The sequence below is a fragment of the Vombatus ursinus genome, unplaced genomic scaffold, assembly GCF_900497805.2.
Source record: "Vombatus ursinus unplaced genomic scaffold, bare-nosed wombat genome assembly UNPS02014816.1, whole genome shotgun sequence".
Lineage (NCBI taxonomy): Eukaryota > Metazoa > Chordata > Mammalia > Diprotodontia > Vombatidae > Vombatus > Vombatus ursinus.
Genome location: NW_020954594.1, coordinates 27,078,748 through 27,105,569, shown reverse-complemented (window position 1 = coordinate 27,105,569; position 26,822 = coordinate 27,078,748). Strand labels below are relative to the sequence as shown.

General features: G+C 36.1%; 1 protein-coding gene across 4 annotated transcripts in view; it reads right to left on the bottom strand.

The window, feature by feature from the left end:
* NCKAP5 (NCK associated protein 5) overlaps nt 1-26,822 on the bottom strand; it is an 859,247-nt gene that overhangs the window by 164,999 nt on the left and 667,426 nt on the right. For all 4 annotated transcript variants that reach the window (XM_027835634.1, XM_027835633.1, XM_027835635.1 and 1 more), the window contains one exon: nt 22,008-22,157. In XM_027835634.1, the coding sequence (XP_027691435.1) occupies nt 22,008-22,157 (150 nt within the window). The remainder of the gene's footprint in view (nt 1-22,007; nt 22,158-26,822) is intronic.

Genomic DNA, 26,822 nt, shown 5'->3' with positions numbered 1-26,822 from the left:
CTGTTGAAAGATTGTCAAGCTACAAACATTTATTAAGCATTTATTATATGCCAGCACTATGCTAAACATTGAGGAAACACATAGAAGCAAAAATAGTCTCTGCCGTCCAAGAGTTTACATTTTAATGAAGGAAGATAACAGACAAAGAGGAAGGAGGGAAGGAAGGTACTCCTACAAGAGCATGTTGACAAAGTCTAGAGTCAGAAGCAAAGGCAATAGGGGAGTGATGGTGGTTGGCCTGGGTTCCTCCACAAGATGGAGACCCCAGGAAGAATTCACCAATGCAAGGGGGAAGATGAAGGTTCCAGATTGAGAAGGCTTCTGGTTTTGAAGGAAGTTATAGGGTGAGAACTTGTGAAAGAAAAAAAAAAGGCAGTCATGGGTATGGGATATGAGGTTCTGGAGCAAAGATCCTTTCAATAATAGGTGGTCCTTTGCAGAGCCTAGGTAAATGACCTTTGAGGCATCCATGGGTAAGAATGTTACTGTTTGCAGAACATGTTTAGGAACTTACACTGAATACCCAAATTTAATTCAGTGGTAATGAGTAATGATAATGTTTTTCTGCTCTTTGGAATTTATAATGGCACTGCAGGGGACAGCTGTCCTCAAAATACCATCTATCTTTCTGAGGGAACTGATTGCATTTTTGTCTCCCAAACAACAGCTCTCCAATTTCTCTGTGCTAAAAGCCAACAAGGAAATGAAAAGTTACTAAAGAATTGAGCTAGCAGCCCCACCTCATGAATGTTTTATCATCTTCAGAAGCCTACATACTGGAGAAAATTATCACAGGGATTCATTTTGAAAAGTAAGAGTTATAAAGTATTTGATCAGAATGGTTGAAGTAAATTAAATAGTTTCTCCTGGTAGGTAACAAAGAATTATGCTGCTGTGTGAAAGGGTGGGGATGTGGCAGGAGTAAGACTGTTCATATACTCTGTGATTAGGAGATCAGAGGCGGTCTTGAATTATAAGGACTTGTACAAGCCTCTGAACTACTCATTTCTCATCTGTATGTAAGGTATCAATCATGACATAAAATATTAAAATTTTCTACACGATGTAAACTTGATTATAGTTCAAATGGGTTTGATCCCAGGAATAAATAAATTAACTCTTTTAAAGGGTTAATATTGGAATTGTTTGAAGAGTCTTCTGTAAGTGGTATGGGTTAGAGTGAAACAAAGTTGACTCTTTAGAATGGTTAACCTTACCTATAAAAGTCTTATGTAAGATCAAATAGAAGCTCTGATCAAAACACAAGATAGGTTCATTTAGAGACTGATAGTGCTGAGGGAAAACTAGAAAGGATGCAAAACAGGTAAGAGCATTACTGAGTTTGTCACTTCTTTGGTTATCAGTGTTTAAAATAAAATGTAATTTAAAAACAAAAGATCCTCTTACAGATATTGCATGATTTACTGCAGGGTAAGAATGAGGAATAGATTCTTCTCTTGTGGTTTACCATCAAATCTATAGGGTTTCCTCTTGTACTCCAGATTAATATTATGGTATAAAGGTGCAATGTACAAGAGATACAAGTAGTTGAAGATTTAAACTAACATTCTATGATTAAGATAAGGAATTCTTCCTTTCAGCTCTCAGATAAGGGTGAAGAGGGAATTCTTTAAAAACTACATTACTTGAATTTCACCACAGTGAAACTGCTTATTTATATCATCACAATTTATATTTATCTGCAAATTATACCTGTTACCTCCCCATGTTGCTAATGTACCAACTTCCCAATTTGCACTCGTCTTTCAGCTCTCCCCTGAGCAGCTACAAAGGCTCCTACACAGTCTGCTAATAAGTGATCAGCACTTCCTGTAGAGATGGATCTCTCCAGGCAGCATTCCCCTAGATAGGGGTTCCTACAGGAGTAATTAATAAGTGTCTGGTGCCCTTAAAGATGCCTCCTGAGATAACCAAGGAGGGAGGTGAACCTTGAGAAGGCTGTGTTTATTGCCTAGGATGAGGACAGACAATAATGAGACTGCTACTCAGGGTTTACAATATACCACATTGCAATATACATTTAACTATGTATTTCTAAGTGCAGTAATTTTATAAATTTATGCTTTTGGACTTTTAATGACATCATTGATGTGATGATCTCAAACAATATCTACTAGAAAAACTACTACTTTTTCTACTAGAAAAAGTAAAACTTCTTTCTCTCTTTTTCCATTTAATATCCACATATATGTTTGGTTTGAACACCACAGAACAAGATGACCCCTCCAAGATAAGCTGTTCACTGGAAATCTCATCATGCTGTTTAACTTAGCCTTAGATACTCTGAACCTCCCAACTCCCTCAGCCTCATCTGTCCTCTGACTGCAGGGCTAAAGTGTGGAGCATTAAACTTCACCCAAAGCATTCCCCTAGAGAGGGTAGAACCTGGACTTTGTAGCTCACTCTACTTTCCATCTGCATCTCTCTCCTCTGGAACAAGATGCCCTCTGCCATCCTCCAGCTTTTTCTAGCTTCCTTTTGTGTGCTGTCTTCCCCATTAGATTTTAAGTACATTGAGGACAGGGACTATCTTTCTTTTTTCTTATTTGTATCACCTGCATTGAGCGCAGTGCCCAGCACATAAGAGGCACTTAATAAATGTTTACTGAATTGAGTTTTCCCATTTATAGAAATGTGTGTGTGTTTGTTTGTACTATTAACCCTGTCTTGGAATACAAATAAACAAGAAGATAGTTTTTAAAGTCGTTTCAACTTTCCACTAATCCCATTTATTGTTTGTATATAGAATATAGATGACAGCTTAAATCATAATGCATCCCTGGGGACTTGTGCTCAACATAAAAGGATCAACAATATTCTATATTAAAACCTTGATTATCAAGAGTCACCTATCTTTCTGTAAAGCTCAATCTTGCTAAACAATGGAAGTTTGAGAAGCAGGACCTCCCCAAACATACCTCTCCTTGATGTTGAAGAAATAGGCCCTGAACACCCTGCAACAACTAAAGAGGAAAAAAAGACCAGATAATTAAGAAATTATCACCAAAAATCCGTGATTAGTGGTTTGCTGCAGAAAGGATAATATGCATTTGACTGGCTATAAAAAGGCTTATTGCCTTATGAAAAAGCAGAAAAGTGTATTAGAAGCAATAGAAGATTTAAAAAAAATAAGATATTGGGAAAATTGTTGTGCAGTTGTGTCTGACTCTTCATGACCTCATGTGGGGTTTTCTTGGCAAAGATACTGAAGCGGTTTGTCATTTCCTTCTCCAGGTCATTTCATAGATGAGAAAACTGAGGAAAACAGGGTTAAGTGACTTGAAGTGACTTGCTCAGGATCACATGGCTAGTAAGTGTCTGAACCTGGGTTTGAACTTGGGTCTGTCTTCCTGACTCTAGGCCCATCACTCTATCCATTGCACCATCTAGTTGCCTGATTAGAAAAGTAAAGAAGTACAAATAGAATCGACAATTGTCAGCACCATGAGCAGAAGGGCTTGTAAATGCCTCCAGAGGCAAGGCTCTATACCTACGAAAAGCAATCAGTACAACTGGCCTCACCTGGGCTGCATTCTGCTTACATTATTGTTGTGTGGGGAGTCACAAAGTTGGGAGATTTAAAGCTGAAGAAGGGTGGTAGTGGCAGTTATCCTTAGATAAGAGGCTGGCCACATCTTTGGTAGATAATGTCTATGCAAAGAGTTTTACACTCAAAACTCTAGGGCTCAGGAATGAGAGGTCTTATTGTTTGTAATTACCTGGAAACTTCTCTGCTGTGCTCACTTCTCTATGTGTCTTCCTTGTTATTTTGATCAGGAAAGAAAGTGCCCCAAAGTGTGTCATAACTCCATTTGCTATTTACTTACTGGTCAGGTTTTCAGGATACATACGTCATGAGGATGAGGCCATTCTAAGATAGCTGAAGCTACATCTCTAAAGCAAGCAACTGTCTGAACATTTGCCTGATTAAACTTGAAGTGTGTTTAAGGGCCCCAGACATAACAATGATAATCATCATCAATAGAATTGAGGCTTAGAAGTATCGAGAAGGTAAGGAGCAGTAGATAGTGGTATAACAGAAAAGATGAGGGCCAATGTGTTTCACTACAACTTTGTAAGAAAGAATGAAATGGGAAAAAAAATTAAAAAAGCAAACTGATGCTAAGAAGTAGAAGAGAGATCACTGACTTGCTTTAGTAGTCCCTAAGGGCATCACTGTGTCTGAGGATCAGCCACAGGACAGCCATTCTATTGCTAAATGATTGTGGAGTCCATCCTGCCAAAACAAGGCTACTATCTGGTAATGATGGTAACCCATTTTCCTGATTGCAAATGCTAGGAAGATTATGTCATTAACCCCAAATCAGACTCTCTGCAACTTCTACCCATCATTCCAAGTTCTGCCTTCTGGGACAAAGTAGAGTAAGTTTCTTCCCTTCTCCATCAGATAGATTTTCAAATATGACAGCTTCCATTATCCTCTTAAGTTTTCTATTCTTCAGGCTAAACATTCCCAGTCTCTTCATGAGATCCTCCTGAGTAATGAGGATCCCTCTCCTCATCTGTCTTCCCTATCTACATATGACATAATTAAAAGGTACCTTGCAATAGGAATGTAGATTTAGAGCTGGAAGGGAACTTAGACATTATCTAGTCCAATCCATCATTTTACAGATGAGGGTGTTGATTTCCAAGAGGTTCTGGAACTTGCCTAAGATCATATAATTAAAGAAAGAGGGGTCAGACTATAACCGAAGTCCTCTGATTCTGAATCTAGCGTTCTTTCTATCATAGATAATATCAGGAATAATTACAGGACCCGAAAAATTACACACAGAAAAAAGACAGGCCAGAAGTGATAGAATGTTAAGAATACACAGGCAACAATTTTCAGGATATCACAAAGAGGTGATAATTCCAAAAAAATGCAAAAGTTCACAGATGATATTATCACCATACATCTTTGACATTACAGATAGACAGTAACCTGGCCCTGGAATTGAATAGTTTGGGAAGATAGGACTGGATCATATTTGTAAAACTGTGCAATAATGTCGATGATTTCAAGGTGCTTCCTCCTGACAAGCTTCCCTCTCTCCATCCCTTTTAAAGCACTAATATTTTCTAAGTCATATTGATGTATGAACATCATAATTTCGAAAGAGTTAAAGTTGTTGATGACCCAAGAGGAAAAGGAAAGTTGAAGCCTGTATATAAGCCAATGAAGCATATAATCCATGATTGCTTATTTATGAGTAGTGGTATAAAAGACACCACTGAGGACATATATGAGCTGTTCGTGTACTGAAAGTAAGGAGTAACAGAAGTACAGTCAAAATATTGTACTGGTAGCCTTATATATGACAGCTAGGTGGCAGAGTGGATAGAGCGCTAGGCCTGGGAAGACACATCTTCCTGAGTTCAAATATGGCCTGAGACACATACTAGCCATGCGATCCTGGGCAAGTCACTTAATCCTGTTCGCTTCAGCTTCCTCATCTGTAAAATTAGCTGCAGAAGGAAAAGGCAAACCGTTCTAATATCTTTGCCAAAAAAAAAAAAAAAGACAAACCCAAATTGAGTCATGAAGAATTAGATACAACTGAAACAAATGAACATCCTATCTATCTATATAAGTTTATATATACACATATGCGACACATGTATACATTCATGTATGTGTGTATGTGAGTGTTTGTACACTTGTATAAAAACTTTTGGGACACACTTTATGTATGATACAGAGTCTCCCTGTCTTACCTAGACTTAGAAGTACAGGAGTGATTTATTGTCCTTGTCTCACTGTGATCAGCATACGAACTTCTGACTTGGGCTGGTTAACCTGTCCTTTGGAAACCCGGCAGCCTCCTGCTCCCATAATGGTGATGGATTTAGTACAAACCCCTGATTGTCTTAGACCAGTGTAGCTCAGAACTCCTGAGCTCAAGAGATCTACCAGCCTCTTCCTCCCCAGTAGCAGGGAACCATAGGCATGTAGAACCACATTCAGTTTGACTATGAAATGTTAAAAAAAAAAAAAATCAAAGGACCTCTGATTGTTGGGTAGGACTCTCCATGGAAGATTTATAGAAAGATATAGAGAATTACATAGGATAAAGGCACATGACTAGGCTATGATCTGTACCACTAGAGAATGTATTCTGCAGATGAAATTATAGAAGCTAATAGAAGTACTGAAATATGTACAGGACACTAACTTTACAACTTAAATTATAAAAAAAAATCTGATTCTATTGGGCACTTCATTCTTGCCTGTTACAATATTTTAGGGTTTTCACTCTTTCACATAATTATTAGTTATTCCTCTCATTTTTGTATCATCAGTAAATGTAATGTCTGCTATCTGTCTAGTAGTGGTCATAGAAGGCAATGTTAAGCAAAATAGGGCTAAGATCAGAGCCTTTGGTCATTATATTACAGACTTTCCTCTAGCAGGGCATCATTGCACAAATCAATGTCCTTTTGAGCTAGTATCATCCAGCTCACATCTTTTCATCTTGTTCACCACTGTATAACAAGAGACTTCATCAAATATCTTGTTGAAATCCAGATATTCTAAATTTATAGTATGCAATGCGCTCTTTGAATATCGTCAACAATGGCAAATAATCATCCTTCAAGGCTAGGTTCGATTTTTTTGAGAGGCCCAAAAGTAGTTTGGAACTGAGTATGATGATTAAAAGAAATGGTATGTGACTCTAAAATCACGAGGGTGCTTTGTCCCATGGGACAGCAAACTGGCTATGAAGGCAATTCCAAAAGAAAAGTTCTGAAATTTTTTAAAAAAATGTCAGTATTATCAGGAAAAGTTCCTAGCATTGCAAATTGACTACTTTGAAAGGGACATGACTCATTTGGGTACCCAAATGTTATCACTGATTGAAACAAATCAGTCTTTTTATTTTATGTTTATTCATCCTATGATATACCAAATTTAGAAGGTATTAGAAGATAATAAAATTGAATTAACAATGGAAATAATATTTAATATAATTTAATCTTCCTTTGATATTAAGGAAAGTATGTCCGATTGTTACAATTTGTTCCCTATACATCTGGAAAAAATAATCCTCTTACCGTACAGGTCTGACCAAGTCATGCTACTGCTAAAAAACCTTTAATGGTTTGTTATTGCTTCTAGCATAAAATATAAACTCCCTAGCATGACATTTAAGGACTGCCACAATCTGGGTCCAACTTTTTGAGTCTTATTTTTCTTTATGTTTCTACATTCCAATGAATGACTAGTTTCTTCCAAGGTTCAGAATGAAAATGCATACCTCTATGCACTTGCCCATGCCCAGAATATACTCTATGTCAATCCACCTTCCAAAATTATTTTATTTCAATGTTTTGATCAGGTGTTACCTCTGATTTCCCCAGTTGAAAATGAATATTTCCTCCTCAAATATGACTAATGTATTTTGTCTGGATTTCTGCCCCATCACAACTTATATCGCATTATATGTATCTATGACTGTTCTATCTTCTCAGTAAAATTTAAATTCTGAAAGGAAGGATTGATTTTTTTTTTTGGTATTTTATCCCCAGGACATCTTATATTTTTATACTGAATAGGTACTTAAAAGATGTTTATTGAATTGAAGTTGTATCAGTGTTAACATACTAAACAGAGATACTCATGCAGGCACATAAACTGAAAAGAGTTGATGGGCACGTGAAGGTCTTGGACTGTATATTGGAAACAGATTTTGTAAATAAATCTTGATTATCACCTTATTTATTTATGTCTTTTTCTTAAGAGTATAGACAAAATTTCTGATTGAATTAAAAAAAAATTGGCTTGGACTTCAGAGAAGTGTGAGGTTTACAGGAAATGGATTTGGCAAGAAAGGTATATACACTATTCACACATACACACACAATTTCCTTCATGTTTTAAGATGAAGTTGCTGACACTGTTACTTCCCCTGAGTGCAACTATGCCTTGTGAATACAATCTCTCTTAAAAGGATTCATGACTATCTCAGTATTTTACAAGATTACCAAAACCAATCTGACTTTGGCCCCAGGCACTTCAAAAGTGAAACAGTAATGATGTCATAGTAAGAATGATTTTCATTTTCCTAAGAAGTCACTGTGGTTATGACTACAAATGAAGCCTTGAAGATGCTACCCAAATAATAGAAGGGTGTCCAAGTCTCTAATCTTGAGGAAGAAGACATTTAAGTTCCAAAATTAGTTATTTTTATTGATCTGACTTCTCAGGTAATTCTTCTTCACTTTGCCTGTCCTGATATGGCCTATATCCTTTCCAAAAAAACAAAACAATACCAAAAGAAAAAGGCAATTATCTTTTTCAGCTGAACAGGGCAAAATGTCTTGTGTTATGAAACTAAATGTTTTTTTCCTCAAGGTTGCTGATGTGATGGTCTCAACCAATATTTCCCTCAAGAACAGACTAGCATATCCTTTCTAGAAGGGCTTTAACTTTATTATCTTAGTTGAACATCAGTGAAAAAACAATCATTGAACCCTAGAAAGAGACAGTTAGCTTTCTCACATTGTACTGTTACTAATGTATTCCAATTAGAAAAGTGCTAATATGGAGCAGGGATAGACATTCACATTTAGAAGGGGAAATTTACAAACAAAACCATGGGTAATATTTTGGATAGTTTACACAGAGGAGTAATCACTGGAACTAATACTGTAGTTATCTTTCTACCCATGGCAGCTTCTGCTTATAGGTTTTTTCCCCTCTACATCTTACAATCATTGATCTATTACGACACTCTAGTCACACTGCATTGCATATAAGGTAAAACTGTACATTTTACAGTCCCAGTGTAGCAAGCCAGTGGGCTTTACCCTCATTTGAATACTAATGAACCAAACCATCATCAGACTCTGCTGCTGGAAATCAGCATAAAGAAGTTGATTCCTTATAAGTTTCCTAATGGAAAAGGATAGCATGTTACTGACTCAGCACTTGTAGGCAATAGGGTGAAGACATCTTCTGGGATGTATAAGTCTCCCTAAACTGGAGTCATTTTTTTTAGGTTGCTGAGTGTTTGTTTGCTGATTGCAATTGTCAGAATGTTTAGAATTTGCAGAGTGCTTTCTTTTATTTGGTCCAATGTCTCTAATCATACTGCTTTTAGGATACATCGAACAAGATTTATCTGTTTAGGATGCTTTGGTATGTCCCCTAGGTATTCCAAATCCAGGGATTCTCAGAAATTTATATTAGGATTGAGTAAAAAGAACATTAGATTTGGAGTCAGTGGACCTGAGTTCAAATTTCACTTCTGCTGCTTGCTACCTTTGTGACTTTGGGAAATTCACTTCACCTTTTGGGACCTTTGATTTCCTTGACTGCAAAATTAGGAAATTAAACTAAAGGATCTATAATGCCCAATCGAGTTTATAGATTCATAGAATCTATGATCCTAAGAGGTTTTGGTTTTTAATTACATTCGTGAAATACTAAACTTAATCACAGCAGCTAACTGCATGTAACTAAGCAAACTGAGGCCTTTTGATTAGTAATCCAGCCAGCTTTCACACTCTGACATCAAAATTTATGCCCTCCATGAAAAAACAAGGCCAAGGATACATAACATTAAACCAACACACAATTAACAGTACTTTGTTCTAATTATCTCTGGGCACAATTTATGTTGGCCCTGTAGTTCATTTTTCTTCTTTGATAGCTCCTTAGACTATTTATGCAGATTAATTCTTGATGTATTGGCATTCCCTAATATCAGTGGTTGCTTTTTTTTTTTAAACCAGCTTTCACACAAATCTGACCCTGGTGTGATAACCTAGTCACTGACCTCTAATGCTCATTTTCTTTCTTGACATTTGGCCATGACTGATAAAAGGTCATATATTTATAGAATGAAGTTCTATGAATTGGGAGGACACAAAAGGACCAATCTACAGCAGTTATGACACCAACACAATCTGAAGTAAGAAGAATTTAGGTTTACTTTTTGTTGTTGTTCAATCGTTTCATCCGTGTCTGACTCTTTATGACCCCATTTGGGGTTTTCTCGGTAAAGATACTGGAGTGGTTTGCTTTTTCCTTCTCCTGCTCATTTTACTGATGAGGAAACTAAGGGAAACAAGTTTAAGTGACTTGCCCAAGATCTCACAGCTAGTAAGTGTGTGAGGCCAAATTTGAACTCAGAACACACATGTACAAAAATGTTGATAGCGGCTCTGTTTGTGGTGGCAAAGAATTGGAAATTGAGGGGATGCCCATCAATTGGGGTATGGCTGAATAAGTTGTGGTATATGAATGGAATGGAATACTATTGTGCTATAAGAAATGATGAGCAGGCAGACTTCAGAAAAACCTGGAAAGACTTGTATTGTCTGATGCTGAGTGAAGTGAGCAGAATCAGGAGAATGTTGAACACAGTAACAGCTACGTTGTGCGATGACTAATACTGATAGACTTAACCTTTCTCAGCAATACAAGGATCCAAGACATCTCCAAAGGCCTCATGATGGAAAATACTACACACATCCAAAGAAAGAATTATGGAGTTTGAATGCAGATCGAAACATACTATTTGCTATTTTTTTCCTTCTGTTTTGTTTTGTTTCCTCTTTCTGGTGGTTCCTCCTATTGGTTCTAATTCTTCCTTACAACATCACTAATGAGAAAATATGTTTAATAGGAATGTATATGTATAGCCTATATTAGATTGCGCACTGTCTTGGGGAGGAAGGTGGGGAGGGAGGGGGAGAAAAATTTAAAACTCAAAAGCTTATGGAAGTGATTGTCGATAAATCAAAATAAATGAATTAAAAAAATTTTTAAGATTTAAAAAATTAAAAAACAAAACGATCTCAGGAAGATGAGTCTTCTCGACTCCAGGCCTGGTACTCTATTCACTGTGCCACCTAGCTGCCCTGATATTTAGAAACCTAAAATTAGCTGGTAAGTTCAGTGACCCATCATCAATAGTAAAGAGAAAGGGGAAAAAAATAGCAGAACTAATCAAAGTATTTTGGAGATAGGTACAATTTTCATTTATTGGATTTGTAGGTTTTCTCATATTTCTCATAGTGTTCTCCTAAATAAAAAATTCTTTTGGAAGTCATAAGTAACCACTGCAGGATTCTTGAACAGAATCTCTATCTAATTTAGTATGTTTATCTGACCATATTATTTTATGTACTGAAAATGGGTATGCACATAAAGGAAAAGCAACAAGCTCAGCAGGTAGGCTAACAGTGCGGAAATAGAAGGGCCTGGTAGGTCTAATTCTGGCTCTGAGGCTGGCTCCCTATGGAGCTCTGATCAATGTATTTAGCCCTTGTGAGCCTCAGTTACCTATTCTAGAAAATGGGTCAACCAAACAGGGCAGAAATTTACATAGCATTTCACAGTGGGTTTCAAATGGGAAACTGCTTCCTGCTTTCTAGAGGCAAAAGTCTAACAGCTCTGAAATAGCAGATGTGATTCAGAAACACTAGGAAAGAAGGTTTCACTTGGAACCTTGACTTTCTGGGTGGTTGGGAAGTAGCTCTGACTCAAAACAGTAACAAATGTCTTTCTAAAATGCACGGTGCTTTAAAATTCCACCATGTGAGATGGGGCATCCGTAAAAGAAATAAGGCAGTGGGACTCAAAATTAGAGACAAATGAAAGTAAAACCTCTATGGTACTTCAATGAAACTGTGATTCTAGTTATACAGGTATTCCCATTAAAAGGAAGGGAAAGTGGGAAGGTAAGGGAAAGAGTAAGGAAATAAACATTTATTAAATGCCTACTATGTGCCAGGAACTGTGCTAAGTGCCTAGCACATAGTAAATAATGTTGAGTGCAGTTTTCACAACAACCTTGTGAGGTAGGTACTATTATTGTCTCCATTTTACAGAAGGCATACAGAAGTCAAGTGACTCGTTGAGAGTCACATAGCTAGGAAGTCACATGCTACAATGGTAAAAATCAGTAACCATTCACATCTCATCCTATGCAGCTCTTGACCATAACCTCCTGTAAATCCTCCATAATGGTAACAGGAGGAAGTAAAAGAGTCATTTAATGTACCAGGGACCTTTCTCTAGAGTCTAGATCTTTTGAAATTGTGTAGATAGCATTGAGTACATGAGTTATCCTTAACTCTCACTGTATAACTGATCCACCTAATTTTCTAGCCAAATAATATCCCTTATGTACTTTTTTTTAAAGTGATAGGTTACTGTCTGTGTACTCACACCCACCATGCATCTTGGCATTATCCATTACACACAACTTTAAATTGTTAGAGATTCTGGTATTAAAAGACTTGCATCCATTATAGTATATCTGGAAAGATATTGGCACTAAAAAGTTGCCTTTTCTTCTTGGAGAAGCTTAGGATAATCAAAATCACTGTGTAATTTCCCCAATAAAAAGGAACCCATCGATTCTTTTCCTCTCATTTAATTCTAGGACCAGGTTGCTGGACATTTGAAGTGTTTGTCCATTCTATGTGTACCAATAGATTTTCCAACCAGTTGCATATCATAGTCTAGACAAAAGACGTTCTTCACTCACTTAGTTTTCCCTCTGCAGATAGTGATGCCAAACTTCTGAAATACAATGGGTTTTATTTTGGGGGATAAATTTTTAGGACTTAGTGCAATCATTACAATATAATTTAGAAAAAGGAAGATTTAGAAGACCTCACCATCAATAGGAAATCATTCTTTGACTTGGACTGTGTTCTGGATACTCTCTATGCCAATAGCAAACATTTTTGGTGAACATTACTCTCCCTGTTTTATGCTTTACTTGTTAATAATAATTAAAAGATCTCTGAAGAAAGTCATCAATGTTGTTAAAGAATTTTTGTTTGATTTGCATATTTGTATAGAGGACAACTTTTTTTTTTTTTAGGAGATCCTAATAGGGTAGCATTTCATTCCACCAAATCATGGCTGCTTTTCAGGAAAAAAAACAAAACGAAAAACAACCAACATGCATGTGGAGATCTTGTTTTCTTTGCACTATTCAATAAATTATGTGAATATAAAAATGCAGTTTGTTAAACAATATAAGACCTGTGTATTTGCTGTATATCTTCATCAATGATACCCTTGACAAAAGTGTAAATTATTCTCATAGATTATTGGGATGGTAGCAGAAACATGGATACTGATCAATAGTCATTGATATTTTCTTGATCACTTTTTTGATAGTAACAAGTTTTGAGTTTGTTTTTTTTTAACCCCAAGAATTTGTATCCTTCCTTCTTTCAGGTATCTTAAAAAAATCAGTAACTTCATATTCACAAAATTGTCTTGACTCTGATAGTGACTCCTCTGAGTATATTTGATCTAAAAATTGTTATTTAAGTCAACAAGCAAGTCAGCAGGGATATATTAAGAGCTTGCTATATGTCAGGCACTGTTCTAAGAACTGGGAATATAAAGAATAGTGAAAACAGTCCCTGTTTTCAATGAGCTCATGATCTAATATTTGCCTTCATTAGTGACATTTCTACTTCTACACGTAGCACAGCACTTCAGAGATTGACTTCAAAAAGGTGGTGCCTCCATTGTCATTGATGGAGAAAAGAGTTTGTTACACAAATCATCACAGATCTAGCTTATTTTCATCTTTTTTTTTTCTTTTTGGTCCTCTTTCTAGTTTCATCCTTAAAAGTCCAAGGGTAATTTGGTTTAATTGAGTCTCTCAACTAACTTTCTATAAACTTTTCCCTTCCAGTTCTTCTTGCTATTTTACCAGGTAATACTACTCAGAATCACCTGACATCACCCTATGTAAGCTTTTATAAACAAGTTTCTATTCTAACAGATGCTGGCCTTGGCTCTTATATTTTCTTACTTGGCAAGGAGATGAAATATTTTCTGGAAGAGGCAGATTGCCCAGTTGTGAAGGGAGAATCAAATGAGATAACCTAGAGAAAACACTTTTCAAACCTTAAGTGTGCTTCATAAATATATTATTAGTATTATTAATTCTAACCTCTTTTGGTCTCTTCATTGTAAGGATGAATTAATAACAGTTTAATTATCCTTAGGAAATGGTGGTAGTTTATATCAATCATGGAAAATGTGCAATAGATGAAAGAAAAAAAAAAGTACAGCCAGCTGAAATAGATTAGGTTGGTGTTGCCCTCAACTGGGTTGTGTATATTCTTATTTTCATCCTTTCTTCTAATATGGTATTGATGTTGTTCTTGGGTCTAACAAATCAATATTTTGATGGCATCCTGACAACTGATTCAGAAATGACTACCATATCACTGTTTGTGGTTAGAACATAATAAATTCCACCATTTGTGATGCTATTCAATGCTTGCCATGTCCAATACCTCTTGATCCTTTCTAAAGTATGACTGAAGCTTCTGTCTAGTCTACAAACTTTTAATCTCATTTCTTGCCCCTGAATAATGTTTCCAATATATTTTTCATCATTTTCCCCTATGCCCACTTTTGTATTGAAGTCACTGAACATATGTTGTTTTAACTTGGAGGGTTTTATTGAGCTCTTTTGTGGAATTTCTCAACCTCATCATACTTTGCAATAGATGTTTAAGCAAATGTTGAGATTTTGTTCTTGTGGGCATTTTTACACATTTATCATTAGTTCTGCAATCTGAATAAAATCCTGTCTTCTGATTCCTTTATCTGTCTTTCCAAGGAAAACCTGGAAGTCCTTCTTTCACTTAGCTCCAATTTCCTCCTATTATTCTATCCTATTATCCTGACTTAGAGTCAGGAAGATTGGAGATTCATATCCTACTTCAGAAATATATTATCTAGGTTTAAGAAGGTCATTTAACTCTTCTCAGATTCAGTTTCCTCATCTAAAAAAATGCAGATAAGAATAACACCTACCTCATAGGGTTGGTGAGAGAAATAAATTAGATGATACACACATACAATGTTTTGCAGATCTTGAAACTATTTAAAAGCTAGTTATTATTATTTTTTATGACTTCCTTTAGGGTGATAATTCCATTGCTAATATGATTCAGGTCTTCCAGTTACTGGTCTACCTATTGGTCACTGGACCAAGGCTTCACATTTAGATTACCGCCTATCAAGTTACTGGTTACAGATAGTCTCAAAACTCTGTAATTCTCAGTATGTTTTTCCTCACCCCCTTTCTTGCCCCTCTTCCATCATCACAGAAGTTAAAGGGGCCACATAGGTCTAAGAGCCAATTTATACTTTTTTTTTCCTGCTTTGTTGAAATAATTCATCTCCTAAGGATGGGGGATGTTCTATTGGTTACTTAGCTAGGTTGGAAAGGGAGGAAAAAAATCTGCTCATGGATCATCAGTGAAGTCTTTTTTTGTTGTTGTTTCTCAATGGGTGAAGCTTTTTTTTAAATTTATTTTTTTTTTTATTTTTTAACATGTGTTTTTAAAATTTGGGTTACAAATTTTCTCCCATCCTCCCTCCTCACCCACCCTCATTAAAAAGGCAAGCATCTCGATACAGGTTATAGATGTGGTCATGCAAAACACTTCCATAGTAATCATGTTGTGAAAACTAAGTATATTTCCCTTCATCCTATCCTACCCCCCATTTATCCTATTCTCTCTTTTGACCCTGTCCCTCCTCAGAAGTGTTTGCTTCTAATTATCCCCACCCCCAATCTGCCCTCCCCTCTATCAACCCCCTGCTCTCTTGTCCCCTTCCCCCCTTATTTTGCTGTAGGGTAAGATAGATTTCCATACCCCATTGTGCATGTTATTCCCTCCTTAAGCCAAATCCTATGAGAGTGAGATTCACTCATTCCCTCTCACCTTCCCCCATTTCCCCTAAAGCCTTTTCTTGTCTGTTTCATGTGAGATAATTTACCCCATTCTACTTCTCCCTTTCTCCTTCTCCCAGTATAATCCTCTCTTATCCCTTACTTTTATTTTCCAGATATCAACCCCTCATCTTCAACTCACCCTGTGCTTGCGCTCTCTCTCTCTCTCTCTCTCTGTCTATACATACATATAATTTTTTCCCTCCCACTACCCTAATACTGACAAAGGACTCATGAGTTACAAATATCATCTTTCCCTGCAGGAATGTAAACAGTTCAACCTTAATAAGTCTGTTATGATTTCTCTGTTTATCTCTTCCATGTTTCCATAAGTGAAGTCTTGCCAGCATGGTAGAACCTATCTTGAGCTCTCATTCTGCTGACATAACCTCCAAGAAAGAAGCATCACCCTCATACCACAATGAAGACTAAACTGAACCTCATGAGTCAAAATCATTTATTATCAGGAGCAACATATTGGAAAGAGCCTGAACTTTGAGTCAGGAAGCCTTGGTTTCAAGTGCTTCTGAGATTTACTAGTTGTGTGACATTGGGTAAGTCATTTAAACTCTTTTACCGTAAGTATCATCATCTGAAAAATAGGGATAGCAACTACCTTAGAGGATTATTGAGAAGATCAAACTATATAATATAGGTAAAGTACTTTGACAAGTTCAAAGCACTATAGAAATGTTAGTTATTATCATTAATAAAAATTATAAAATCATGTAGTGGCCTTAAAACATTCTGAATGCTCTCTGGCTCTTGTTAAGTGTTCCCAGGAATAATGGAATGCTAACTGTAAAAGAAAAATTTGAAATCATCTGTGTTAGTCCTCCCTGAAAGATAGTAAGAGCTCAATAACTGCTGGTTTACTGACTTATTTCAGTCCTCAAGGCAAGAAGTAGAGAGGCTGCCTAGAATGCCATAGCTAGGCTTAGGAAGTTAGTGGGGAAATCATCTTTGTAAGTAAACATTTGTGTTGTCTTGTCTAAGTTTAGATAATCTCCCTAGACTCATAGACTCAACCAGTTTCTGTTTCTGAGGTTCCTATTTTTGAAGCATGTTTGCTCTCCAACCCGATGTGGAGAAATCACTTTATCTGTTGAAAAACCTTTTATGTTCTGCTTTGATTTTTTTTTTAAAAAGGATATCCCACGTATTTTGGAATTTTTGTAACATAAAGCCTTTTAAAAGGAAAACCATTTTTTAAATCTAATTGTCTCTGTGACAGTTGCTAGGAAACTACCCGATGCAAATTAATCAGTAAATTCCTAGCAGGTAAATACCTGCTAGCCAGAGGAGCTTTGTGTGACTTAGAAGTGACCTAACAGAAAATACTCATTGAAAAAAGACAATTATGGCATTTTATTACAGACTAGCAACAGCATGCTCTACGTCGCTTTTCATTCTTTTCCTGCTTTGCCACAATATGGAAAAAGATTCAGGGGACAAGAGAACATGGTGTGATTGTCTCTGTTGAAAAGGAATGCTAGGAAGGACAAATTAAACCATCCCTCTCATTAACTAAGAGCCTATCGAGAATGAATTGTAAGTTGCGGTAATGATAAAGGATAAAGACTAGAGGGAAGGTATATGCCTGGGCTTTTGATAACAAGCTGCTTTGAGCTCCTGTGTTCTAGTACTATGTACATAAGGATAGGGCTTCTGATTTAAGTTAAAAGATTCTAGATTGAATCAATTCAATTCTGGGTAAAGGTAAAATCAGACTAATCAGTGACTAGGAACACTTAAAACTAATTAATAAGATACCAAAATATATTTCTAATCAAACTATAAAATTTACATCATCTTTCAAATATAGTAGCTATTAATAAACAGTTCTAAATAGCTATTCAAGGGGCAGCTAGTTGGCACAGTGGATAGAACACCAGCCGTGAAGTCAGGAGGGACCTGAGTTCAAATCAGACCTCAGACCAAATACTTGACACTTACTAGCTGTGTGACCCTGGGCAAGTCACTTAACCCCGATTGCCTAAATTTTTTTTTTAATAGCTATTCAAATAATTACATGTATTTAAGAAAAGCCAAGGATAACTGAGTAAAAAGTCTACTATTCCCTACTATCAAACTTGAACATGAACTTAATCTTTCCTTTTTTATTCTTATAATATTCTGCCTTGTATGATACTTCCTTATGTACATGTTATATCCAATTAAAGAGCAATAATCACAATAGTCTATATTTATATAGTTCTGTACATACATTATCATGTTTGATTCTTGCAATCACCCTGTGACTTAGGTAATATGGATATTATTGCCCCCATTTTACAGATAAGAAGATAAAGACTTTGAAAGTTTACATGACTAGCCAGTGGTCCTGTTTGCCCTGACTCCAAGACTATTACTCTTCTACTATGCCATGGTGCCTCTGTAAGAGAGAGTGGAGTTGGGCTAGTTTTTGTCTTTGTATATCCAGAGTTAAAGCAGTGCCTTCCTTGCAAGGTAGGTGCTTAAGATAAATGTTAACCAAATTAAATTTCAATTAATTGAGGCCAATTACTCAAATGAGGAGGCCAAAATGAAGTAAATACTACCTGATTATTATTGAGAAATAAGTATTCCAATAATAAAATTAAATAACAAATAACAAAGTCTTAAAAACCCAAATCTATGATGTGACCAAAAAAAAAAAATTCCCAAAGGCAAGGAGCCTATTAGAATACATGAAGGACCTAAGGAGGATTCGAAGCAAGCTGGATTTTAAGTTTCTCATGTTCTTCCATTGGGTCATCAGATTAACAGAAGACTAAAAATAGCAATTCTTCAAGACCTGAGGACTTGAAACAAGAGTATTGCATGTATTTAAGTGTGACTCTGGCTGGGCAGAGAACATATCCTAATCCTATGCCTTTCTATTCTCCCAATATAAAGATTAAAACTCTACTCCCATCTTCACTTAACTCAGAAAGCACTTAATCCACCAAGAGAATAGTAAATTCAATTCAATTCATTTAGCAAACATAATTAGGTACGTACAGTTGGCAAGCTAGTGCCTTAGTGGGAAAATAATACACTGATGAAAGAAAGAAGAGGATAGTGAAGAGGAAAGGTAGCAAATAGGAAAAAAAGTCTTCCTCCCCTTCCACATTTACTCTACCTTTTGGCACTTTTAGGGTTAAGTGAGAAAGCTAAATGACTTTTTGTCATCAGGACCTCCCCTAAATTTAAATTTCCCATTTCTGGAACACACACACACACATACACACACACACACACAAAATAAATTGCCAATTGACCAGCCATCTCCTGTTCCCCATCCCAACTGCCAGCCTGCCATTTCCAATTTCAAATCTAGCTGTATTTTTAAAAAAAAAATATGTTGGGAAGAATGTTCTTATTTCTAAACCTTTGTTTTACAGTAACAAAGCTCCTCACCATAGTAGCTTATGAATTTGTTGGGGTTGACTCACCCCTGCATCTTCCCAAGGTAGACTTTTTCTTAAGTGAGTCAGTGTTTTTAATCTGTCGTAGTCTTAGACTATAAACTATAAAAGTTATAGCCATTTTGCCTTTAAATGTACCCAAAGGACAACATATAGTGAACACACATTATAAATATAATAAAAATAAAATGAAATAGTATACTGCTTACTGAATTTCAATAGCTCAAAGTAAACTTAAAATGAGACCAATATTTGCCATATATATGTATTTATATATATACACATACCTAAATATGTGTATATGCTAAAGTTCCTTGGTATTTTCTTATTTATTTATTTTTTATTTATTTATTTAAATTTTTTAGGTAATTGGGGTAAAGTAACATGCCCAGGGTCACACAGCTAGTAAGTGTCAAGTGTTTGGTCTGAGGCCTGATTCGAACTCAGGTCCTCCTGACTTCAGGGCTCGTGCTCTATCCACTGCACCACCTGGATGCCCGCCTTGGCATTTTCTACAAGAATAAAGAGTAGTGAAAATTTTTTTTTTAAAGAGGGTCACATATAATATCCAAGAACCTTTAAAAAATAAACACCTATATCTCTACTAAAGGAAATTAATGAAAAAATCATACATAATCACAGTCATGTAATTTAATAAGACCTTTCAATGTCACAGTTTGTTTTGTGTCTTCATATGTGATCTAACCAATATTGGATTCAAAAATATTTATCATATTTACAAAGTCTATGAGAACAAGAATGTCTACTTTTTCCTTTACAAATCCAGTGAGTGTTTAAGGGTTTTTGCTATTGGGAACTTAAAAAGAAACATAATTATTCACTATCTTGATAAATTTGCTTAAGAGTCAGAAATGATCACATTAATTACTAAAATAAATAAGCACTTGCAAGTTACTTAGGATTTTGAGATGGAAAGACTTAATTTTTCAACATAATTATTGAGTGCCAACCATATGCCAGGCATTATATGAGGTGCTAGAAAGATCATATATTTGAATTCTTGCATTTTATGAATGAGGAGATGGAGGCCTGGATGTGTATAGTTTCTCTTCCATGGTTACACACTGCTTTATGTAAACTAAGCTATTAGAATTGGATTCTAGGGAAGAAAAAGAAACTAAGATATGACTCAGTTCTTCTCCTTAATTCTAGAAATGCATCTAGTCCATCATCAAGTTAATGTTGTTAATGTTAATTAAATGTGAATTAAAATATTGTTAGTTAAAGTTAATGTCTAAAAACCAAACTCTTTAGAAGATGATTCCACAGATCCCCTGCATTCCCATTTTTCACAATAAGTGCAATTAAAAAAAATCCTTAATATTCAGACAAGTAGTAACTCCTCCTAGTTGGGTTTAAAATGGAGCCATGGATAATTAAAAAAAAATACATTTAGATTAACTTTGTTAGTTATTCAAAGAGCCTTACTGCTTTCTTATTTACTACTTACTTACACCTCAGAAATCACATAAACTCAAGTAGTTTTAAAGGCAAACATAATGGACTTAATCTGTATTTACATTTCTGACGGCCTACATGTCATTTTATGATAACTAATTAGAAACATGAGTATTTTTTCCAATTATATTTGTTTTCGTCATTTTATCCACTCTATCAAGATCAGAAGAGACAAAATTGATTAAATATAAGGCTGACAAATATCCAACTGGATAAACTGGAAAGAAAATTTGAGAAAGGAACCTAATAGAATCAGAATGGGAAAAAAGTTGAGGCTGTAAGTAAGATCTCTAAATGAATCTTACCATGAGCTGCTTGGGAAAATTAGAAGCAGTCAAAAAGAACCCAACTCAGTATGGTAATCACCTCCATAGTAAAGGAATATGAGGGAGGTGAACTTTTATTGTTTGTAATCAATTGAATTTTGATGTGTTTACAGTGGATATCAAAATATAAGCCTCTGACTTTAGATGAAAGGTCATCTGAGGTTAACATATAGTCAAGAAATGCACCAGAACAGAACCAGTCAAAAACACTTCTATCTAGTTTTGCAGAGTAGATCATCAATGTAAAGCTGGAAAGGATCTAAGAGGTCATCTAATCCAAAGACTCTTATTTTACAGATGAAGAAACTGAGGCCCAGAAAGGTCAAATGACTTACCTAGGTCACACAGGCAATAAATAGAAAATGTACAATTTGATCCTTGACTTGTTTGATTCTAAATTCCACCTTCTTTCTACTGCATCATGTTATTGTTAAGACTCATCTCACAGAATAAAACTGGGCTACTGTATCTAACACAAACATTTCACTGGGTCTTCCCAAAGCTTTACAAAAAAAATGCAGGTCAGTCTTTTAGTTATCATTATCAACCTAAGTATTTGGCAATTAGAAATTTAGCAACTTGAAATTGTCAAAAGTATCATCATTTTCTAGCCCAAGTAGTAATGATCCAACAAGCCTTGAAGTGAATAAAAATGACTTAATATATGCTTTTAAAAAACCTGAATGTATATGTAGAGCCTATATCAGATTGCACATCATCTTGGGGTGGGGGGAGGGGAAGAAGGGGGAGAAAATTTGGAACTCAAAATCTTATGGAAGTGAATGTTGAAAACTAAAAATAAATTAATTAATTAATATTTTAAAAACCCTGTAACTTTTGATACAGAAAGACCCTTTTAGTTGTAGGAAAATTTTTCTTTTCTTCACCCTCAATAAATGAATTGTGATTGGAAATAGTATGTAACATGAGTCTGTATGAATGAGAAAGGGAAGATCTACAACTCACTGCAATTCAATGCCAATAAGAGAAGTAGAGTCCTTTTTTATGTGTGAAGTTGTTTTACTCCTTACCTCTAGAGCTTTCAATCGTTCTAACAGAAACTTGGTCTTCTCTTTCCCCTCATCTGTACTGCTGCTTTCACTCCTTGAGTCCTCATCTACCACCATGTGTAGATCTTCCAAATTTTCTTTGTGCTTCCTTTCTTCCTCTGACAGTTTTTCCTAAAACAATAAAATCAACATTAAGTACTTGTTTTGTGACAAGTACTGCTAAGTTCTTAGGACTGAAAGAAAGGTAAAAACCTCCTTTAAGGAGCACATAGTCTAGTGGGGAAGATGTGCAAGCCAGATATGTACAGGGTAAAATGAAGGTGATCTTAGAAGAAATGCAATAGCCCTGGGGTAATGGGGGCAGAAAAGTTCTCTTGAGTATGGCTATATTTGGTGTGAGTACTGAAGGAAGCCAGGGAGACCAGGAGAAAGCGAGGAAGAGGGTGAGCATTATAGGAATGGAGGTCAGCAAGTGAGAAGGTAACCACTACTAAAATGGAGTGTCATATGGGAAGAATAGCAAGAAAGTCAGTGTTGTTAGATTACAGAGTATGTAAAAGGGACCAAAGTGTAAGAATATAGAAAGGTAGGGGGAGATCAGGTTGTGAAAGGTTTTAAAAGCAAACATAGGATTTTACATTTCATCCTTGAGGTATTAGGGGGCTACTGGAGTTTATTTAGTACTGAAGTAACAAAGTCAGACATGGGCTTTAGGAAGATCATTTTAATAGCTGAGGGGAGGATGTACTGGAGGAACAGAGGCTTGAGGGAGAGATTCCAACCAGAAAGATATTGTAATAGTCCAGCTGTGAGGTGATGAGAACCTATAGCAAGGTGGTGGCTGTCTCAGAGTAGTAAAGGGGATACATGGGAGAGATTTGAGAAGACAGAAACAGGATTTGGCAACATGTTAGATATGGGGGTGGTGGCAAGTGAGGGCAACTAAGGAGTCAAGATTTACAACCTAGCTTGAGAGCCTGAGTGATTAGAAGGATGGTGATACCCTATACAATAATAGGGAAGTTAGTAAATCAAGATCACGTTCCATAATCCCACAAAAAAGTGAACAAGAGCCCAGAAATAAAGTATATAATTTTGCAGCCGCCACATTATTTAGTCAACTAGAGGCCAGGTTTGACTGGAAACACTTTAAATGTCACTTACATTATTAGCAAACACAATAGGTAACCCATTTGATCCCCGTGACAGGGCAAGCTTGTGGGTCACCACCTTTTAATGCAGGTGTCTGCTCCCTAGCTGGAGAAGTGACTTGGTTAGCAAATGCCTCAGGTGGTGTCATGTAGTTAATCCACTTTTATCCACACGCTGGAGCTTACCCTTGAGCTGTGCACTAAACTGTAAAGGAAATAATAAAAAAAAAAAAAATCGGCACCAAAGCTTTGATTTTTGAACAGCCCAGCTCCTCAAAATGGGATCATTAAAGTCAGTGGACAACCAACCATTTAATTAATTTGTGGGAAAATGTAATATCATGAAAGATTGGGACTATGGTGATTTCAGGCTTCTGTGAAGTCTGAAACCAATTAGCTCCTTCAGCTCAGCAGAGTAGTTCTGAACCCTGCTTCCCACCTCCACTTTTGAGCTTTTTCAACACTCCAGCATTTCTAGTATAGCCCTGGGATGGCCATAAAATGTTGTTATTCAGTCTTCCATCTCTGCTGGGTGTTTCTTTCTCACCCCATCTCTGACAGCCCTCTGGAAGCTAAAGAGAGCTGCTAATTTCCAGAGGAAAGAGATATCCATTCTGGTATGACTTCTCATCCCTCTTGTACACACCCCAGGCCCTCTAGCTACAGGGCCTGAAGTTATTGCCAAATAGCCATATTAACATTATATCCCTTTTACAGACCACTTTAATGATTTCAAAGTGCTTTTCTCACAACAGCTCTGAGAGATAGCTGTGTAACTGCCCCTGTGCAAAAGTTTCCAGGTTCTCACTATACTTCAAAATTCTCCATTCTTCATTTTTTCAGCTGGACTGAAATATTACTAATCAAAGAAAAGGGAAAAGGACCTATTCGTACAAAAATATTTGTAAGAGCTCTTTTTATGGTGGCAAAGAATTGGACATTGAGAGCTAATCAATAGGGGAATGGCTGAACAAGTTGTGGTATATGACTGTGATAGAATACTATTGTGCTACAAGAAATGATGAGCAAGATGGTTTCAGAAAAACCTAAGAAGTCTTAAATGAACTGATGCAGATAAAGCAAACAGAACCAGGAGAAAATTGAACACAGTAATAGTGATATTGTAAGGATGATTAGCTGTGAAAGACTTAGCTACTTTGATCAAGAAAATGATCTAAGATGTAGGATGAAAACTGCTATCCACTTCCAGAGAGACAGAGAGAGAGAGATGTGACAAACTGCACACAGATTGAAGCATAATTTCTTCACTTTATTTTCTTATTTATTTATGTGTGTTTTCTTTTTGCAACGTGGCTAATATGGAAATATTTTGTATGACTTTACATGTATAATTGATACCACAGGAGGAAGGGAAAGAATATATAATTCAAAATTTAAAAAATGAAAGTTAAATTTTTTTAAAAAAAGTGTAACAGGGAAATACTTAACAAAATAAATAAAACATATATTTAAACCTCTGTGCAGAACTGGGGGAGAGAAGTACCAATGAGTAAGTAGATCATTGAGATTTTGCATATGTGGATTTTATATTCATTTAGGACTGAGCCAGAACTATAGGGCATAAATACTGTAGGAATCTTAGAATCACGGAAGGGTATCAGGTAGGAAAAAAAAAAAGATCCAAGTAAGGAAACTGAGGAGGAAGTATCATCACAGCATAAGGTAGAAACAGAATAGTGTAGTACCCTGCAAGGCAAATGAAGAAGAAAGAATCAAGAAAACATGCCAACTGCTACATAGAGGTCAAAGGGCATGAAGAGAAAAAAAATAAAATTTGGCAAGAAGCAAATTAATAATGACCTTCCAGAAAGCCATTTCAATGGAGTTAGTGATATGAATGGAAACCCAATTGCTAAGGAGTAAAGAGGAAAAAGGTAGAGAAAATAAAAGAAGTTCATTTTCAAAGCCTGGAAGTAAAAAGGAGATAATTACAAGGTAGTTAGAGAGGGCAGTAGGATCAAGTGAAGGTTTTTGTTTCCAAGAGAAAAGAAACATGCATATTTAAAATTAAAAGGAAAGGAGCAAGTATAGATCTTGGGATTGTAGATTTACAGCTAGGAGAATCTTGATTTCATTGAGTAAAACCCATTCATTTTATAGATGATCAAATTGAGACCCATGTAGGTTTAGTGACTTGGCTAGGAATTACTGGAGGTGGGATTCTACCCGAGGTCTTCCTGATTTCAAGTTGGAGTGTATTTCCATTATATTATACTACTGGCCAAATGGAAGGGGAATATGAAGGAGAACAGTCACCCAGGAATTGAGAAGGGAGAGACTCAAGAGCACAAGAAGAAAGGTTGAAAACATACAAATCATAATACTCTGTGCTCATTTTCAGCCCCATCTAAAAACCATTAGACACAGACAAGGCTTATGTTATGTCCTCATTTTAGGAAACTCAGGAAGTGATATGGAACACACGATTTCATATTGTTCTAGAACTAGTCAAAAACTTTGTGAATGCACTGCCCCAGGCTCCATTCTAAGTGGTCCATAAAGAAAAGAAATGAAAAGATTACCTGTCTTTTTAACCTCTTATCCTTCTGCCCACCTTTTCAGGTAAATGGCTGAATGAAGGATAGTGGTGAGAAGCAAGATTTAAAGTATATATTTAGTGTGAAAGGGAGGGCAAGAAAGAGATAAAATAAATGAGTGAATGAAGGGCCACAGAGAGACAAAAAGGAGGGAAGAGGGGGGGAATGATGGAAAGAAAATATGTGACTAGTCTTTCTAGGCAAATAATGATTTACAATTTAAGAAGAATAATTGTTGAATTTATGTACTCACAATAAGCACGATAAGATTATCTTTAAAATTCCAATATACATATTCTATCCAATCACTTATGTTACACTTCAATCAGTAACTAAATCACAATTTTAGTTTCTATGGCAATTAATTACCTAGTTAGTGGGTACTCACAGAAACGTATAACCAGAAATACATGTTTAATTCCAAGTAAAATATATGCTAAGCATACACTCCTAATGAAAAAAAAAATCAAGAAAATTAAGTCAGGTCCACTCTTGGTTACCTCCAAGTGTTCAAATGTGAGCTGATTCTAGAGGTGACCTAGTTTCATTGTTATGTACTTTAATCAGCAGAGAATGAGTAAAAGTAAGGCCACTACACTAACAACTTTCACTTCCTTCATATTTCATACATGGTTCAAACCATAAATTTGTTTGCCTCAATAAATATCAGCCTGTGCTCAGAAAACTAAAGATTTAGGAGCTCAGTTAGCATCCAGGTTCAGATCAATGGTGTTTTGTTTTGTTTTTTTCCTTGTCAGTCAGTACATAACCCATGCCTCAAAGCTATGAGTTTCTCTTAGTGTTAAGTTGGATAATGATTCATTTACTAATGGGGGGGTGGGGCTCATTTTTTGTTCTCAAGTACCCTGAAATCATCAGGCCTATATAAAGTGGCATCAATCAACAAACAGAAAGAGGATATATCAGTTCAGTGACTACAGGAGAAAGATGAAAGGGGCAGCTAGGTGGCACAGTGGATAGAGCACCAGCCCTGAAGTCAGGAGGACCTGAGTTCAAATCCGGCCTCAGACCAAACACCAAACACTTGACACTTACTAGCTGTGTAACCCTGGGGAAGTCACTTAACCCCAATTGCCTAAAAAAAAAAAAATTAAAAAAATTTATAA